The following is a 19497-nucleotide window of genomic DNA, read 5'->3' as shown; positions in this document are numbered from 1 at the left end:
ATGCTTATACTGAGGTTTATATTCTGTGGACTATCGAACTAATTGCATATAGCAGTCTGAACAGTAGCTTTTCTTCATTCACTTAGAGTTTTTTTCAGATAGTACAAGGTTTTTGGAGTAACTACAGATTGAAGTTAGATGGTCCTGAAATGTATTAGGATTTGATATAGTCAATACAATGTCATCTGCAAAGAGGAATATCTTAAAATAACTCACAGTCTAAAGAAAATCTGTTTTTAATTTGGGCACTGTTGGACATCTTCCATAATAGTGGCAAGCACAACTTTAAGCCTTACTTGATAAATATACTCAGGAAACTGACAAATAAAGTTCATTTTGTTGTTGCATTTTTCCAAGACTCTTCTCTGATTTTGACACATGTGTGAGATCAGCTTGTTAGAAGAGAGAAGAGTGACATTTTGTATTGACAGATTTATTTTTATGATCAGCAAACTATAAGCATGTTGGGAACATTTATTCTCTGCACCATTCACTAATTGTGCTTTTGTCAGGAATTGGACTGTTTTGGAATATCATTTGTAAAAACATATTCTCTTCTTAGACTTTCATCAAGGTTGTCCTCAAGACATGTGTAGATAATTTCCATACATATTTGTAGATATGAGAAAGTAGACATAAAGGTTATAAGCTAGTGATATTTTCTTCATCAATTTTTTTCCCCAGCAGGAATAGCATCTGCATTTTTTTCTTCCCCAAGCATTGGGTGTTCGCCTTTGTTTCAGTTGTCTTGAGAATTAATCTCTCAAGAATTTCAAACCTGTCACTTTCAGTTCCAAAGGCTCTCCTTTTGTGTATTTAGCTTAGTCCACCTGTTCTTCCTCTTTGTTTCCTTAAGTGACATTTCTACATTAATTCATGTAGAAGTTTGGTATTGGAGTCCAAACGTGGTGATCCCAGTATTATTGATGGGAAAGAACGGTTTTATTATGGAAATCCTGACACATTTTTCCCCATTTTTTTTTCTCTGTTATACTTCTTTCATATTTATTTTACATTCTCTTGGGACAATGTGCCTTAATAGATTCTGCCAGCTGGCTTTCTGTCCATACCTTTTTTTTTTCTGTCACTGTTTTATGAGGGGTTTTTTGTTTGTTTTTGGTGCATGTGGTAGTATTGCATATAATCTATTATCATCTCTTGTAAAGTTTAACAAATGAATTTATATTTTAAACTGGTGTTCCCCTTAGGTGCTATATCTTTCCATTTATCAAAGAAATCAATGAGTATTTGTTAACTTTAGGGCTTTTTTATCTTCTTACTGTGATGATTGATTTATTATTAGTTAAATTTCCCTAAGAAATCATAATTATAGCTGTCATTTTTTAATTCGCCATTTTTATTATTAACGCCTTCAGATCAAGTTGGAACTGATTTAATTGCATTTCCTGTTTTCTCATTTTTAATTTTTGTTGTTCAGTCATTTTCAGTAATGTCATATTCTCTATGACCTTATTGGGGGTTTTCATGACAAAGATAGTGGAGTGGTTTGCCATTTCCTTCTCCTTCTCATTTTGTAGATGAGGAAACTGAGAGAAACATGGTTAAGTGACCTACCCAGGGTCACATAAATATTAAGTGTCTGAGGCTGCATTTGAACTCAGGAAGATGAGTCTTCTTGACTCCAGGCCTGGTGCTCTTTCTATTGTACCTACTAGCCACCCAATATTTTAAATCTAACTTGGTGTTAATTTTGAGTTTTGTTCTAAGAAATTGGTGGTTTGATTATATACAGAGAGCATATCTGGAAATCAGGCCCCTCAATCAATAAGCATTTATTAGGTACTCTATGCCAAGCATTAGGTAAGATACAGGGAATTAAAAAGCTGACAGCCTCTGTCCTTAAGGAGCTTATATTCTATTGGAGAAAACAGCGTGTTCATACACATAAGCACATACAAAGAAAATGCAAAGTGATTCAGCAGGGGTTTGGGGTGTTACTAGCAAGTGGGGGATCAGATAAGGCCTCTTGTAGGAATGGGATCTTGAATGATCTGAGTTTTAAAAGAAGCTGAAGAGGCTAAGAAGTGGGCGACAGGAGGAAGTGTATGCTAGGCCTGAGGATAACTTGTTAAAGGAGAGAAGAAAGAATACTCTCTAGGGGAAAAGGCAAAGCAGGTCAGTCTTACTGGAACCCAGAGTGCATAAAGGGAAGGAATGTTATTCTGGACCACATGTAGCTCAGGCCTAGGAGTGATTCAGGTTTGGGATTTGAATTCAGTGAGACATTCATGAACCATGAAATCAAATAAAAAACATTATTACTTAAGGTAATATTTAAAAGGATACAATTCAGAGAAAACATCATTCCCTTTGACTTCTGCATTTTCCTGAGCAACAGTCATCCTTGGTCAGAAAGGCATTTCCACAGTGCAGGGGGAATATGCCAAAACTTCTGACACCAACTCCCCATAGGTTAAACCTTTTTTGCTTCAGGCAACAAAAGAGCCAAACCAATGATAAGCTCAAGAATGAACTCCCTATCCCCTTCAAGAGAAATCAGCTCAGCCTAAATAAGACAGGCACCACTCCTACCACAAATATGTAATGTGCTAGGAAGGTCAGCAGGAACCAGGTTATGAAAAACTAAATTCCAAACAGAGGGGTTTGTACTTTAACACAGCATCACTATAAAGACTTTGGATCTTTTTTGAGCCTTGGGATGACTTGGTCAGACCTGTGCCTTAAGGCTATCCATTTGACAGCTTTGTTGATGAGAGCCAGTCTTAAGGAAGAGAAACCAAGGAAGAGGCTCTTGCAGTAGTACAGATGAGATTTAATGAGGGCCTAAACTGGGGAGGTGGATATAAGTAGGGAAAAGAGATGGGCATGAGATAAAGTGCAGAGGTAGTATGAAAAAGTTGATAGCTATTTGGATTTGAGGGTGAGGAAGAATCTGGGCTGACTCTGATATTTAAAACTGAGGTGACTGGAAGGTGGCAGTGTCCATAAGAGATATAGAGAAGTTAGAAAAAAAGATGAGTTTGGAGGGAAATATGGGTTTTATGTGGAAAATGTTGAGTTTGAGATGTGCAAGACATCCATTTGGAAATGTTCATTAGTCAGTTGGTGATGCTCATGAGAGAGACTAGGGCTTGATACATAGATCTGGGAGTCATTTCCAAATAGAAAATAATTGAACCCATGGGAGTATATGAGATCAGTGAAAGAAATCACTCCCACATTGGTTACCAGTCATTTCCTGCCTCTTAGAATATAGTCATTTCATTTTAAATTATGTATTTGGTATTTACCATGTCCAGCACCACCTGCCTCACTTACTGAAGAAAACATTCATGTTATATAAAATTGAGGCTTCCACATAGTCTATAAGCCTTTGAATTCTTTCGTTTTCGAATCTTGAGTCATATTTTAACCATGTTTTTCAATGTTCTTCCTTATTTCTACCTTTGCATTGAAGTCACTAAGTATTAAAGCATGTGTTTATTTAATTTAGAGAATCATATAGAGTTCTTTGTATTATTTCTCTCCTTCCTTGTCCTGTGCAACAGATGTAGGAGTATGTGCTACTATAATCTTCATGGTAGTATTATGGAAAATTCTTATCATAAGAACTGCAAGACAAATTGCCATAGTGTCCCATGAAATAATGTTTCTCATTGTCTCTGGACACATGATAGAACCAACTTCAAGAACTTTTTTTTTGTTTTCTTCTCCTAGGAGAAGCTTAGTTGCAATTCCCTTTTATCTTCTCATTTCATTTGTACCAAGAACATTGTTACTGATATTTAATTCCTCCCATTGCATATCAATTCATTTGTCATTTGACAAGAATTTTTAGTTGAGCATCCCAACAGTTAAGTCACTCAACCTCAAATACCTCTAGCATTTAAATGACTGCTTTTCCTAACTCCTCTTTATGGCACCCCTCCCTCCCCCATGTAATCAGTTGCCAAATCCTTTTTGTATGATCTCATCCATATTCACCTGGAAAACACATGCAGAACTTTGTAACAGAATACTAAAAGCTAAATAAATAAAGTGGCAAAGAGGCATAAAACAATACCTTTTAAATATATTTACCCTTTTTTAAGTAAGTGCTTTTAGATAACATTACTTTTATCTCTACAGAGGATTTTTTTTAAAGTTGTACTTCATATTATGGAGATGGAAATACAAATCACTTCAGGGAAGTTTTTGCTCTTAGTTTTTGCTTTGCTTTCCACCTCCCTCCTTGTTTTTAATTGCTTTAGATTCTATTTGTTTTGGGAGGGTTAATCCATTAGGTTACATTTGCTACAGAGATTCCAGAGCCCAGAAGGTTATGCCAATTCTCCTCTTTGTTCTGCAGTATTTCCTTTTGTTCATGCCAGGAATTCAGTTTGGATGGCCCTTTCACATAACTTGCCTGGGGGTCTAATTAATAGCTCCAAGCTTCAGTTACATTCAAATGGCCAGATTTGATATACTGTCCTTATATGACAATTACTACCTGTCAGGATTGTTGTTTGTTAGTCTGGTGACACTTTTCCATATTGATTGATTTTTCACAAAGTTGTGGGGTTTGTGCTTACATTCAGCGTGTCACTTAGACCCAAATGAGAGATTTAGAGCCCTCAAAGTTACAGATGTGTGTTTGCTTTGCTGCCATCTGTTTTCCTGTCTGGGGAATTCCAAAGCTTAGAGTTTTATGTTTGCTTTTTTTTTTTGAATCTTTAGTTTTACCTGAAAGTGATTATTTAACATGCTAAATTTTTAACTCTGTTTTAATCTGCCAGATTTGGGAATTCTGGAGTGTACTGTGTTACCCAAATCCTGATTATACTAACCATCTGCAGATTTTGTAAGTTGTTAGGAAAACATGGTCTTCATTTCTGCTGTTTGCTTTATAATTTGCCAACTGCAAATCCCAAACATTCATCTCTGAATTCTTACCAGGTTGGGAAAAAAGACACAAGTGTTCATTTTTTATATTTTGAAAATCTATCCTGACTGTGTACTTGCAATTCCTTTGAGAGAGAGAGAGACAGAGACAGAGAGAGAGAATCACATCCTTAAAAGTCCTCTATGAAAATTAATGTCAAGTATTTTGAGCTCTGTTTTTTTCTCTAATGATTATTAGATTTTTTCTTTGCTCAACTGATTCATTTCTTTATATATTGGCCTATGTGACTGTATACAGTTGCGCAACTTTAAAGAAAATTGTGTAACAGCAACAAAATTGAAACTGAATATGGTAAAATTATAATGGCCAGACTTGGCCTTCAGTAAGAGATATGGAAAGACTACCTTTATTTTTCTCTCTTCTTTGAAGAGGCAGTGGACTATGGGTATGGAATACCACAGTATCTGGCAGATGTTTGCAATCCATTGATTGTTTTTGGTGAACTTTTTAAAAATTTTCTTCTTGTTTTATTCTTTGGGAGGGTGACTGTGTTGGAAAGTATAGATTATAAAAATATTTTGACTAATTAAGATAAATGTGCTTTGTTTCATATATATATATGATTCTGAAAACAATAATAGTAAAGCATGTTGTGATTTATCCATTAAAATCATAATTGGATACATACAATGAAAAGTTGCTTTTAAAAAATTCCATGTTGAACTCAGAGGCAGAGTAGTTTTATACATTTATGCCAGAATCCCCAAAGAAACAAGCACCTAGTTCACCTAGGATTAGTGAATTAAAAGGTTTTTCCAAATTTTTAGGATGTCATGCCACCTGAAATTTATCCTTGGTTTTAAAGAAGGTACTAAATCCTGAAAGAATAACATATCTCAAATGTTATTAATTTTAAAATGTAATATGTAGCCTTCAAAGTACTTTTCTTTGCCCACATATGAATTTTGACTTTTTTTTTCAAAGCAGAACAATAGTGTTCATAACAGCCCAGAAAAGACACAGAATCCTATATTGCTTGTTAGCTGCCTAGCACAAATGAGTATTCAGTAAGTTAGTGAACAAGTATATACGGTCTTAATAAGGAGAGAAAGAGACCCTACCTTGGGGATAGGACAGATGGTGAGGAACAGGAGGAACTGAATCTAGGCCTCACAGGCCACTTCTGAGATGACTAATTAAACTCTCCTTTTGTTCACTGTTAAAAAAATTCTAAGCATAGTTAAATGCTAGAAATACAAAAGGAGGGGCAAAACAGACTCTGCCTTCAAGGAACTTATATTTCAATGTAGTGAGTGCCAACATATGAATAACTAGATCCATTTCATATAATCACAGAATTGGAAGGCACTTCAAAAAGAGAAGGCATTAGCAGCTGTGTGTGTGGGGGGGGGGTGGGGATTGGGAAAGGTTTTCTGTAGGTGGGATTTGATCCAAGTCCTGAAAGAAGCCAGGAAAACTAAGAGGGAGAGGTCAAGAGTCAGAGCATTCCAGGTGTAGGGTACAGCTAGTATGAAGGCTTCAATACAGGAGATGAAATGTCATGTTTAAGGTTCTACAAGCAGATGATGATTGCTGAGTCATAAAGTATGTAGAGGGAATTACCATATAAGCTAACTGAAAAGATGAAAAGAAGCCAGGCAGGGATGAGCTTCAAACTCCAAAAAAAAAGTTTATAGTTAATTGTAGTCATGATAGGGAGCTATCAGAGCTCACTGAGTAGGACCTATTTAGGGGGAAAAAAATCACCTTGGCATCTGAGTGGAGGATAGAAGGCACTGTGGAGAAATAAGACTATTGCAGTCATCAGTTATCCAGGGCAGAGGTGATCACAGCCAGAATTGGGGTTGTGACTGTGTGAGCGGACAGAAGGAGAATAGTATAACAGGAATGGTGTGGGTATAGAAATGACAAGATTTGGCAACAGATTGGATATGTTGGTTAAGAGCAAGTGAGGAATTAAGCATGGTGCTTTTTCAGACCTTGCTGACTGGGAGAACTGTTATGTCCTCAACAGTAATAGGAAATTTCAGAAGAGGGGAGGACTTTAATAATAATGAGTCCTGGATATGTTGATGTCGAGATATCCACTGGTATCCTTACAGTAATTATAGCAGCCTAGAAGTTTTAACTAAGAAGTTTTAACTATGTAATTGGGAACATTAGAATGCCCTTTTAATCACCACAGTTCCTACTGATAGCACCAAAAGCCTCGTGAGCTAACAGAGCTAAAGGACCCCTTAGTTGAAAGTAGAGGGGAGGAAAGTAACTTATTATATGTTCAAAGTTAACTACTTAATGTTCCACAGTTTGCTAGGTGCAGATAAGAATATTTATAAAGTGCTGAGAGATTCTTGAAAATGATGGTATACAGCCTAACCCGGTGCAACAGATGAACCTTGCACTGTGACCCAAAGGTCAAAAGACACAGCATAAAAGATCATTGTATGACAGTACTTGAGCTTCTCTGTATGCCTAGGCCAGATTTATGTAGGTTTGCATTTGCTGAAAGAGAAGGAACTTTTTAAGCGTTTAAGATGTATTATTACCTTTAGCCTCTGTGAATCATAAGGTGAGTCAGTGATTGATTGAAAGATGCTGTGATCCTAAATCAGTTAAGGGGTGAGTAAAACTTCTTAATATGTAATATGAGCCAAATCAGAGGACTTGGAGGCATTAAAAAGATTCTGAATGAATACCAAGGGGTCAGGCTTGTTTACCCTGCAGTTCTGGTTGTTTACTCTTGTTGGTATCTTATTGCCCCCAGAAAGTCAAATCTTCTGGCATTCTGTCAACAAAAAAGGCAGTGATAAATAGAGTGGAGACATTCAGAAGTGGCCAGTGACTTAATAGCTGTTAATTTTGACATCTCCATAATCAATCCATTATGTTAGTGTGAACTAGTATGCTCTTTAAAACTTCACAGAAATAGGCAGGGAGGTGACAGTTCAGTACAAAACTGGTTGCTTCTCACTGCTCTGGCCTCAAAGTTCTATAGGGAAGTCATGAGGAAGGGCAAACAGAAGTAGTGGGGGCCTAAGTTATGGTCAACAGAGTTGGTCAACTGACACTACTTTACAAGAGAAATATAACTCCCTGTGAATTGAACTTTGGCCTTAGAGGTCAGGCTTCTGGATATGTCTAAGAGTTACCATCCAGTCATTAAACACGTATAATCCATTCCTGAGAATCGTTACACCAGAAACTACACTTGTTTCCCGCCTGACAGCTGGCTGCTTTCATCTTTGTCCAACAGTTGATTTTTTTCCCCTTTTCTTTTCCCAAGGGTGAAGGAAGATAAAAGGGTTAGAGTGGTACATGGGTACGCAAACAAGAATATTTTAAGGGGTTTTTTGTTCGATGAAGTATATTGGCATGGGTTAGACTTTCAAAATTAAAAGTATTCAAGTTAGAATCATTCATAAATAAAAAACATCAGTGAATATTTACTGCTGTTTTGGATACTAAATAAATACTAACTTATGGTCATAGGGTCATTTACTTAGATACACAAAAGACCTTCGAAGCTATCAAATTCAGTTCTCTTATTTTATAGATGAAGAAAGTAAAGACAAGAAGCAAATTTCTTCTCCCAGAATCATACAGCTAGTTATTGTCTAAAGCAGGATTTGAATTCTCCTCCTTGACTTTATTATAAGACCCTGTTTACAAATAGGATAAGGGCAGCATTTGGAAAGAAACCTTTTTTATTATACATATTATATTTATACTATATAATAATACATTATATTATAAAATAATATACATAATATTTAATGATTTTTAAAATGTGATTACTTTTATGATTAACATGTCATTTGTAAACTTATCTAAGGGATGTAAATGAAATGAACTTTGTTTTATATTGATGTTGGTATCCTTATATATTTCCTTGCAACTCTGAATCTTTTCTTTTTCACATTCATTCATGTATACTTTTTCCAAAAAAAGCTCTTGCAGGGTGTGCATGTGCACAAACACACACACACTCACACACCACATTCAAATACACAGCACACATGCAGTGTCCCAAAAGACAGTGCATTTTTAAGCTATTCAATCCTGTAAGCTATTAAAGCATTTTAAAGCTAAGATTTTGAGGATACCACATATATAGTGTATACTATATGTGTGTGTGCACACGCACACACACACACACACACACATACATACCATTCCACTTTTGTACTATTCTAATTTTTAGAAATTTTTCTTTAAATGGAGCTTAATTATGCCCCTCTTCAAACTTCACCCACTATTCTGAGACAAAATCCTCCTCCTCAAATCAAGCTTTTCCAAATGGTGATGATAGTATTCATTTATGTATCTTTCTTTTCTATCTGAATGTATGCATACATTCGTATATTTGATATGTGATATATAAGAATATATCATATCACGTATATGACATATTCACATATATACACACATTATATTATATGTATATATTCACATTCATAGCCACATATGCATATGCAATCATATGCATATCTATGTGTATACACTCATGTATATGTATGTGTACATGTATATGCATATAGCTGAAGCACAGTCTACAGGTACTATTATGACTATTTGGAGAGACTTGATATGAGGAGGAGGGTTTTGTCTTGGATTAGTGGGTGAAGGTTGCAGAGAGGCATATTCAAGTGCTATGTTGAGAATGGAAAAACTTACTTGTAGTGCTCCAAAAACAGAGATTTAAATTCTCAATTTCTATATAACTCTGAAAAGATTTTTCTCTGTATATTTATATGTGAGTGTAAATATGTATTTACATATACATGTATTTATCCATTTTTTGAACAACAGAAAATCTTCAGATTTCTGCTGCTTCTTAACTTTTGAAGTTTTTTCTTAAATTAAGTGGCTTTGACTGGAGACTGGAGTCTTCCTGGTTATTCCCACTTGAGATTTAACAAAAGGCTTCCTATCTGAATCAGGTTCCACTAGGGATAGAAAAAGTTGTACAATATTCATCCTGTGAAGACATTCACAGCTTCATTGATGTGCAAGTCACTTAGAGAAAAATAGTTTAAGTAGTCATGCTTATTCTAGTAAATGACATCAACTTATTTACCCAAAGCATAGTACCTTCAACTTTTTTTCCATATTAGATCAAGAAATGGAGGAATCATTCTAATTATGTAGTTACATGAAATTTAAAGTAATAAATCAATGATTTCTGGCCAAATTGTTGTTTGTCATAACTATAGTATCTATTTATTTTTTAAAAATAATATTTTTATCAGCTTCATTTATATATAGTATTCAAGAATCATAATAAAACAATAAGAAAATATCCAGTAAAAAGATTTTGTTATTTCCTAAATATGCTTTTAAAATTTCTAAAATTGCTATTAAGTTAAAGCAAGATAGTAAATTTGAAAAGGACTATGTATTCAAGTATATAAGGAGGCATAATTCTAAATAATATTTAGTTGCCATTATCCAAAGAGTCAGACATGACCAAATGACTGAACAAAAACAACATAGATCTCCTCCGAGACATTACATTCTACCAATTTAGGTGTCTCACCTTTCATCATGAGAAAATAATTTTACTGTTGAGGAACTGGGATGGTTTTTTTAGCAGCTTTCCCATATTTTGAGCTTCCACAGTCCAAGAAGTAAATGTATAGCTTCAATACTTGTAGGTAATCTATAACACTTGTATATAAGACCTTGGAAAGATACATGATTAAAGCTAGTAATAGATAGCATCATCACTTTGGATGACCTTTCCCCCATTTTCTTTCTTCTTTTTTTTTTTCCAGAATGATGTGGGAGGGCAACGTAGTTTGATAAACAAATGGACAACTTTTCTCAAGGCCAGATTGATTTGCTCAATTCCTGGCAATGATGGAGCAGACACTCATTTTGATGAGCTTCGTAAGTCATGTGGATTTGCTTTCTCTCTGTCTTATTAATTTTTACCCTTCCAAAAGAATATGCCTAATTAGAGGAAAAAGTTCCATATTTTCTTCCCAAATGACTCATTCCCTATTCTACAATTAATTGATATTTCCTACTCAGCAATATGCACATGTGCAACTTTATTGCCACCAAAGAAATGCCTTTTTATTTGTTTCATGTGGTAAATCATCACCCTGTTTCTGAAAAGCATTTTCTTTGGTTTCTGTGTGAGTCACCACAGAGTTAGAGAAGAGAAATGGTGATAACTCAGCAAAGGTGCCAAAATGACCTTAAACTAACCTTAAGCCAAACTGACTACAGGTTCTTCTGTGAACTGGGTATCACCATGGTAGAGCAACAGTAAAGCCCAGACATTTATAGTCGTTGGATTCAGGGGTCTTCAATTGAGGATTCAGAGAAGCTTAATGTTCTCCACCCAGCTTTAATCTCTCTCCTTCCCCAAATTGATCTCAAAATGCTTGGTTGACTGTATTTCAACCACTATCCAGTTCATAACCTCCAACAACTCAGTTGAATTATGAGTTGTGATAGCAGTAAAATACCGTTCCCTAGTGGCCACATTTCTAACAATGTAGTAATGATGAACTTCCTTGGATTAAATTTAAGATGTGTCTTTTTAAAGTATATATATATATTATATATATATTTTTGAAGTGGTGTGAATTTTAAAAAAATCATTAAAAGATTAAAGAAAGTAGATTTCCAATGGGGCACTGAGTAATTTTTTTAAAGGAGGCAGTAGGTCAAATAAGTTTGGGAACCTCTGGTCTAGATGACCTGTAGGTCCCTTTTAGCACTAAATCTATGATCCCATGAACTTTGTGGTACTTGATTACAGCATTGACCAAGAATGTTTAGTTTCTGTTACATACCCACGTATGGTACATACTATAGGGCATCCCCAAAGTCTGAGTCTATTTTAAGGTTTAGAAGATTCTAAACTTAAAAAATGGACTCAGGCTTTGGGGATTCCCTGTAATGTATTCACCCATTTACAGCTTTTAAAAAGTTGGAAGGCATATTGCCTACATATACTAATTCTATTAAATACTATTATTATTAAATACTATATATTAAATACTCTATTATATATTAAATACTATATATTAAATACTCAATATATTAAATGCCCTATTAAATTATTGTCAAAACTGTGCTCACACGAAATTGTTACATTAACTATTTTCAGGATGATAATAGACTGCTGTATTGGATCACCCAATCATTCATATATGTATCTCTTGTTAAGATAATCATTGCTTAGCATTTGCTTGCTTGCTTGTAATTATGTTTATGTATATATATATATATATATGTATATATATATATATGTATGTATACACACACACATATATATGCTGCTTTTAGTCTTTTTCCACATGCGCCATATTCTTAGCTAAAAAAAATTCTGAAGTTTTCCTATTTTTGTAATTTCGAAAGTAAACCTACTAAATCTTGGAAATTTTTTTCCCTTTATAGAGGATATTTTTTTACTTCCCACAAAAGATGAAAGAAATCCTGTAGTATATGGAGTCTTTACTACAACCAGGTATGTTCCAAGTAATGTTTTTTTCTTAATTATATTTTATAAAGTACAGTGGTAACTTTTACTTTTTCTTTCCTTTTCTGTCCCCATTAATACATCAGACTTACCCAGTGAGACAGGTTGGGTATTTATTTTTATAGTAGTAGAAAATTTCATTTCATAGTAGCATAACATGATTCCCATATAGTTTAAGTGAGCTGAACAGTTGGGCTGGTAATTAATGGTAACAATGAAGTTAGAACCAAGGTCTTCTGACTTTCAGGCTTGTGGATTTTCCACTAGATGGTGCTGGGTCTGGCTCCAAGATCTGAATTTGATTCTCATCTCAGAAACTTTGTGGCTAGGTGACCCTAAGCAAGTCACTTAACTTCTCTTTGCCTCAGTTTCCTCAACTGCAAAATGGGTATAATAACAGAGTTGTGAGGATCAAATGAGATTATCTTTGTAAAACACATAGCACAGTGCCTGGTACATAGAAGGTGTTATATAAATGCTTATTCTCTTCCCTTCTTCCTTTATACCCTTCCCTTCTGCCTATCAAATTGGAGCATAATGTTTAGGTGTTTTTACCATGACCCTGACATGTGTGACCTTCTCAAAGATTGTTTTATCTTATTTATTTTATGTTATTTTTGTTATCATTTAGCTTAGTCATTTTGAAATGCTTTATTTTGAGCATATTAATCACTCCTTGCCAATGTAATAATTTTCTTGGATAATATTTCATCTTTCTGAACTGCTTTGCTATCAGTTCCTTGACATATTTTATTTATTATTGTAAGAATTAAGATTTGTTTTTTACACATATCCCTCCTCAACATATTGTCACATACTGCACTTTCATCTGGTGTAATATTATAAATTCTGGCAATTTATATAAGCAAGTAAAATATATGTGACAGATTATAATTGGAAACAAGGTCAACATACAATTATTTGCAGATGGTATGATAATGCATCCAAAAAATCAAAATGTTTCAACCAAAAGGTTAATGGAGACAATAAATTAGTTTAACAAGAACATACAACAAAGATTAACTCCAAGAATGTTCATATTCCTATTATTAATAAGAGATTTTTTAATCATAAAAAGAGACCCCATTTGTAATAGAAAGGAAAGTCATAAAATATGTCTAGAGTAACTAAATAAAAGGAAGATCTAGATAATTGGTAAGGTATTGAATATTCATATGTGGGTCAGATAAATATAAGAATATGAAAATTCTCACCAAACTAATTTCCATATTTAATGCAATACCACAGAAAATACCCAGGGATTTCTTCATAAAACTGTACAAATAATAATTCAATATATATGGAAAACACAAAATAGGACAACAAATAGTAAACACTTTGGGGTCTTGTATTCACTTTGCCTTTCAGTAAAATTTGTAATTGTGAAGATATGGTCCTCTATAGAATATTGTTTTAGGAAGTCTTTTTCCTGTATGCATTCATCAAGGATGCCCTTCACAATTACATGGATCATTTTCATAAAAAAAATATTTTGGAGTTTGGAAGAAAGCATGTGAGTTAGTAGATATTAATATCCTCTTAGTCTCAGTAACAATAAGGCTCAAGATTTTTTTAAAAGTTTTTGCAGCAGTTCCCTAATGCTCTTTTTTGGGGGAGGAGGGGGGGAATATTTTGTTTTTCAAATTACAAGTAAAATTTTTAACATTCTTTTTTTTAAATTTTGAGTTTCGAATAAACTCCCTCCCTTCTCATTGAGAAGATAAAGCAATTTAATATAGGTTATACAAGTGCAGTGATGCAAAACATATTTCCATATTTTTCATGTTGTCAACAAAAATACAAACCAATAAAAAAGCAAGAAAAATAATGAATGTTTAAAAAAACGATGCTTCAATCTGCATTCACATTCCACTAGTTCTTTCTGGAATTAGCATACATTTTTCATCATGAGTCCTTCAGAATTGTCTTCGACCATTGTATTGCTGAGAATAGCTAAGTCATTCACAGTTGATCATCATACAATATTGCTGTTACTATGTATAATGTTCTTCTGGATCTATTTCTTCACTTTGTATCAGTTCATGTAAGTCTTTCCAGGTTTTTCTGAAAGCATGCTGCTCATCAATTCTTATAGCACTATAGTATTCTGCCACAATCATATACCACAACTTGTTCAACTCTTCCGCAATTAATGGGGATCCCCTCAATTTCCAATTCTTTGCCACCACAAAAAGAGCTCCTGTAAATATTTTTGTACGTATCGGTCCCTTTCCTTTCCTTTTTTTTTGTCTCTTTGGGATGCAGACCTAGGAGTGCTATTGCTAGGTCAATTGTTTTATGGTCTCCCTAATGTTCTGAAAATTGTGTGACCCTTAATGTTTTCTCACTATTTGCCTAGTTAAACTGTTCTCACTGCCCCCCCCCGCCCCACCCTTGTTTGGATATGTATAGATGTCTTTCCACTTCTCTATATAGTACTTTGGAAATTCTGATTTTAGAGACCAAACATAAGATTTTATTATGAAAATGTTTAGAAATCTTTTCCATTCTATATGTTTGTTATGCTCCCAATTTCTTCCTTAAATGTCTTCAGTATGTTTATACTTACTTGAGGTTTTCAATAGTAATTCCAAGATTCTATGGTACTTATTGTTAACTATGAAAAATCATTTGCAAGTCAAATGCTACCTTAAAAGCAAAATAGGGTAATGATAATTATAATAATAATAGTTAAAATTTATATAGTACCTATGATACATCAGGCAGTGTGCTAAGCACTTTACAAAAATATTATCTTTTGATCCACAATAATCCTGAAAGGTAGGTGCTATTATTTTTCCCATTTTAGAGTTGAGGAAAATGAGGCAAAGATGGAAGGACCTGACCAGGAACAAAATAGCTACTAGGTATCTGAGGCTGGATTACAAGAACTCAAGTCTTCCTGACTCCAGACCTAGCATTTCACACACTGTGCCCCCTGGCTTCCTGTAGTCCTGGTTCTATGTATATGTTAAAATCATACCAAATAGTTGGAAAAATATAATCTATCCAGCTTCATTTAACCCTCTTATTATTAATTTTGCTTAAGAAATAAAACCAGGAAACATAACAATCAGTAAAGATATTGCTACTGCTCCTTCAGCTTTTCTTAAAAAAAAAAAAAAAAAAACTCAAACCCTTGCCCAGATCAAACGCAGAGATCCCTTTGTCCTTCCCCTCCCCAACTCTGCCATCTTTCCTCTCCCACTTTGAGTGTATAAAAGTATGTCTGAGATTCTTAGAATAAAGTTACCAAAGGAAAAAAAAATCTTGTGATCTGGTGTTCAGATCAAGAAGGAAGCCCTGGAGCTAATGATATTCTCCAGCTACTGCTTTTTGTGAATGACATTTCGCCAATTTCATCCATTTCCATGCAATTTATCATCACTCAAAAAAGTCTGATTTAATTATCCACACAAGAAAAATTTGATAGGAAAAACCTACTATCTTACTATATCATTTTGTTGGATAGACTGAAATGGAAAGAGAGAGTACTAATACCAGAAATCCAACCTATAGACATATAAGATATTAGTGTTTGATGAATACATAGATTTTTAATGGAAAGAAAGGTGCCATTATTTAACAAGTCTAGTTAAGAAAGATTTTTTTGGCCTATCCTTTAGCAAACTGATTTAGAGCAACATCTTATGCTATGTACCTTAGCAAATTCCAGTTATGAGACTAACTGAAACATTAAAAAAAACCTGTTTTTTAAATGAAAGAAAATGGAATAACATTTTGATTTTAGATGTATAGAGAAGAAATCTTTTTTAAAAAAAATCAAACATACATGGATTGTTAGGCACAAGATAGATAGGCTTGCTTATTAAAATGAAAAAAATCAATATGGAAATATATATATATATATAATTAAGTAAGTAAAATAATAGATTTGTGCATTATTTATGGTTAATTTGACTGTTAAAACTTCATTTCTAAATTAAATAAAGAATTATTAAACGTGCAAAAAAGTAAATCCCATTCACAAGTGGATAGTTAAATAATATAAATAATTTTCAAGGAAAGAAATATAAATTGTAAATAGTCTAAAATCCTTAATCTTATGAGTAATAGAATGTGGAAATTAAAACAGTTATGAGATACCACCCTTCAAATTGGCAAAAATAATTAAAGGATCAAAATTCAGTTTTAGCGATGTGGGGAAACAGGCAATTTCCATTTGATGTTCATGAATTTGAAAACTTGCATAATCTTTCTAGTCAGTAATTGGGATGTAAATTATAAAATAAAGCTATTTTGTTTTTGTAATTGTTTCTTGAAATTGTTACAAAAATGGCAGCAAAGGGGGTTATTTGTTCTAAACTTTTTGTAGCATCACTTTTTATTATTGCAATAAAAAAACTGGAAGAAATCTAAATGTCTGACAATAATGGAATAAAGAAATTGTACATTGATGGGAATGCAATTGAAATCAATGTCCTAGATCAATCAGTCAATCAATAAACATTTATTAAGCACCTACTGTTTTCCAGGCACTGTGCTAAGTGCTAGGGATACAAAAAAAGGCAAAAGAAAGTCCCTGCCTTTATAATCCAGGGCGGGTGGGGAGGGCGATATACAATAATGTACAAGGTAAATAGGAAATAATCAAGAGGGAGAAGATGCTAGAATTGAGAAAATAACATAAAGAAATATGAAGACATTTAAGCAATAAAGAAAGCAAAAGAAACAGAAAAGTACATACACATCAAGTATAACCATATAAAAGGAACAGATGGAAACTCAGAGAAAGTGACTAAGAAATTTTCTTTATTTTCTTTCATTGAAATTTACTTCTTTGAACGCATGAAGTTGGAAATTGAATCTAACTGGCTAATATTGATATTTAATATTAGATTTATAATAAATCACTTAAAATATTTTACTACATGGATTAAGATGCTAACTGAAACCACTACTTTGAACCCCAGTTTTCTGTTAACATCTATAATGATGACTGAGAAATATGAGACCAAAGATCAAATGCCTGCTTGGATGAACTATCTTAGCCTCAGTCATTTCCCCCTCACACCTCCCCATTCACAGAATTTCCTTTGAAGCCATTGTGAGATCTGCACATAAAGCAGGATATATGTGCCAGGAAAAATTAGCCCCAAGACATATTCTTTTTTTTTTCCTAAGAAGTTTCTACTAACTCAGAGTCTGGCGTTACAAGACAACTTGTTCTCTGGCATGCTTTATTTTATTTTAAAATCTATTTGTGAAGATCAGTAATATTGAGCTGCATGGATCTTATATCCAACCAGAAGGGTTTTTAATATGTACTAATAGCAGAAAAAGACATTGCTAATTTATGATGATGTTGCTTCATTGCTTCAGTGTATTTTTTTCACTCCCGCTGTCTGGTTAGTATCATCTTGCCATGTTTCCCATTAATGTCATCCCATGGATATTAACAGTGGAGCTACCAGTGTTAAAGTGTGATTAGCTCATTTGTGTCATGGCAAGATTATATTTCTCTCAACTCATAGAGAGTGATCATTCCCTTTTAGTTACCAGAAGTTTCCAATTAAAAGACAATGTGGTTTAATTTCAAAGGAAAAATGACCTATTATGAAGACTTGTTACAAATTAACATCTTGAGAAAAATAATATCTACACACTGCATCTGTATCTCTTAGTAATATGGACACTTTACCTTTGTAGTAGCTATGGATTTTAATCACAATGGTAAGGGGTCTGTGTTATCAAAGCATGCTTGATGATCACTAATAGTCTAGGTATGATGTTCAGAAACATGAAATGGTCCTATCACATAATGTAGTATAATTTCCTCTAATGTAAAAAGCCACATGAAGAAAATCAATTTAATACCTATTTAAGAGTATTTAGACTAATAAAAGTGATATGATAAAATGTTATTTATTTTACAAACAAAATGATAAAGATTTTCTTTATGTAGTGTGTTTTCTGAGTTAAAATAAGAGCCTTATCATTTAAAATGATAATTAATACACCAATTTTAGGGGGATATCTTTTAAGCAAAATGAAGACTGTAATGAAGAATTAGTTGATGATGTAAGAGAGCAATTTCATCTAGCAAGCTAGAATGTATTCTATCACTTATTATTAATATACTCTCGATATTAATATTGGGATCTGATGAGTTAATTATTTTACTTTATATTGGTTTTATATTATATATGTATATTTATTTAAAAATCATGGTGTCAAAAAGGAAGATAGTAATTCCCTTACCTATCTTTTTGAATCCCTTAAAGATTCAAACATACATTTATAAGTGAAATGCTTCTTTATTTCAGCTCCATCTTCAAGGGTTCTGCTGTTTGCGTCTACAGCATGGCTGATATCAGAGCAGTTTTCAATGGCCCATACGCACATAAAGAAAGTGCAGATCATCGGTGGGTCCAGTATGATGGAAGAATTCCTTACCCAAGGCCTGGTACGGTATGTATCCGATTTAATGACAGCTATTACTTTTTTTCCTCTTTCTTTTTTCCCATTGGCTAGGGTCTTTAAATTTTTCTTTCATTGTGGTAAAATAAGCATGCAGCATAGCAGCATGTGCTGTGGTTTCAGAATAAATAATGTTTGATGAGCATGATTATCTTTTTAATCCTTTGTTTTAGCTCAAGATTCTCCCAATGGATTATCTATCCTACAAAATAATAAATTGCTATTACAAGGAATAAACTTCTCTCTAATACTGGGGGCTTTAGTGTTCTACAAGCTCAAAATGGGTTAGCAGTGTGTTGTAAGCAGTACTGAACAAGAATGTTGGTGGGATCTTAAGCTACATTAATAGAAATATGCTGTTCACTGAAGTGCCGCTAGTCTCACTGCATTCTTCCTCCTTTAGACCATATATGGAGTGTACTGTTTAATTCAAAGTAGTACATTTTGGGGAATTCATCTGGAATTCATCCAAAGAGCTTACAGTCCTTAGGACAGTGAGAGTAATTATTGTTATTCAGTTGTTTCATTCGTGTCCAACTCTTTTTTGACCCCATTTTGGCTTTTTCTTGGCAAAGATACTGGAGTGGCTTGCTGTTTCCTTCTCTAGCTTATTTTACAGATTAGCACACTGGGGCAAACAAAGTTAAGTGATGTGCCCAGGATTACACAGTTAAAA

At 33.8% G+C, this 19497-nt stretch overlaps 1 protein-coding gene across 1 annotated transcript in view; it reads left to right on the top strand.

Moving 5' to 3' along the window:
- SEMA3D (semaphorin 3D) overlaps positions 1–19497 on the top strand; it is a 140726-nt gene that overhangs the window by 75926 nt on the left and 45303 nt on the right. Inside the window, exons 8-10 of the mRNA XM_036758346.1 lie at positions 10660–10774; positions 12299–12368; positions 18668–18812. Of these exons, the coding sequence (XP_036614241.1) occupies positions 10660–10774; positions 12299–12368; positions 18668–18812 (330 nt within the window). The remainder of the gene's footprint in view (positions 1–10659; positions 10775–12298; positions 12369–18667; positions 18813–19497) is intronic.

Source organism: Trichosurus vulpecula, chromosome 5 (genome assembly GCF_011100635.1).
Source record: "Trichosurus vulpecula isolate mTriVul1 chromosome 5, mTriVul1.pri, whole genome shotgun sequence".
NCBI lineage: Eukaryota > Metazoa > Chordata > Mammalia > Diprotodontia > Phalangeridae > Trichosurus > Trichosurus vulpecula.
The sequence above is the reverse complement of the archived record's forward strand: the minus strand, read 5'-3'. Positions and strand labels throughout refer to the sequence as shown.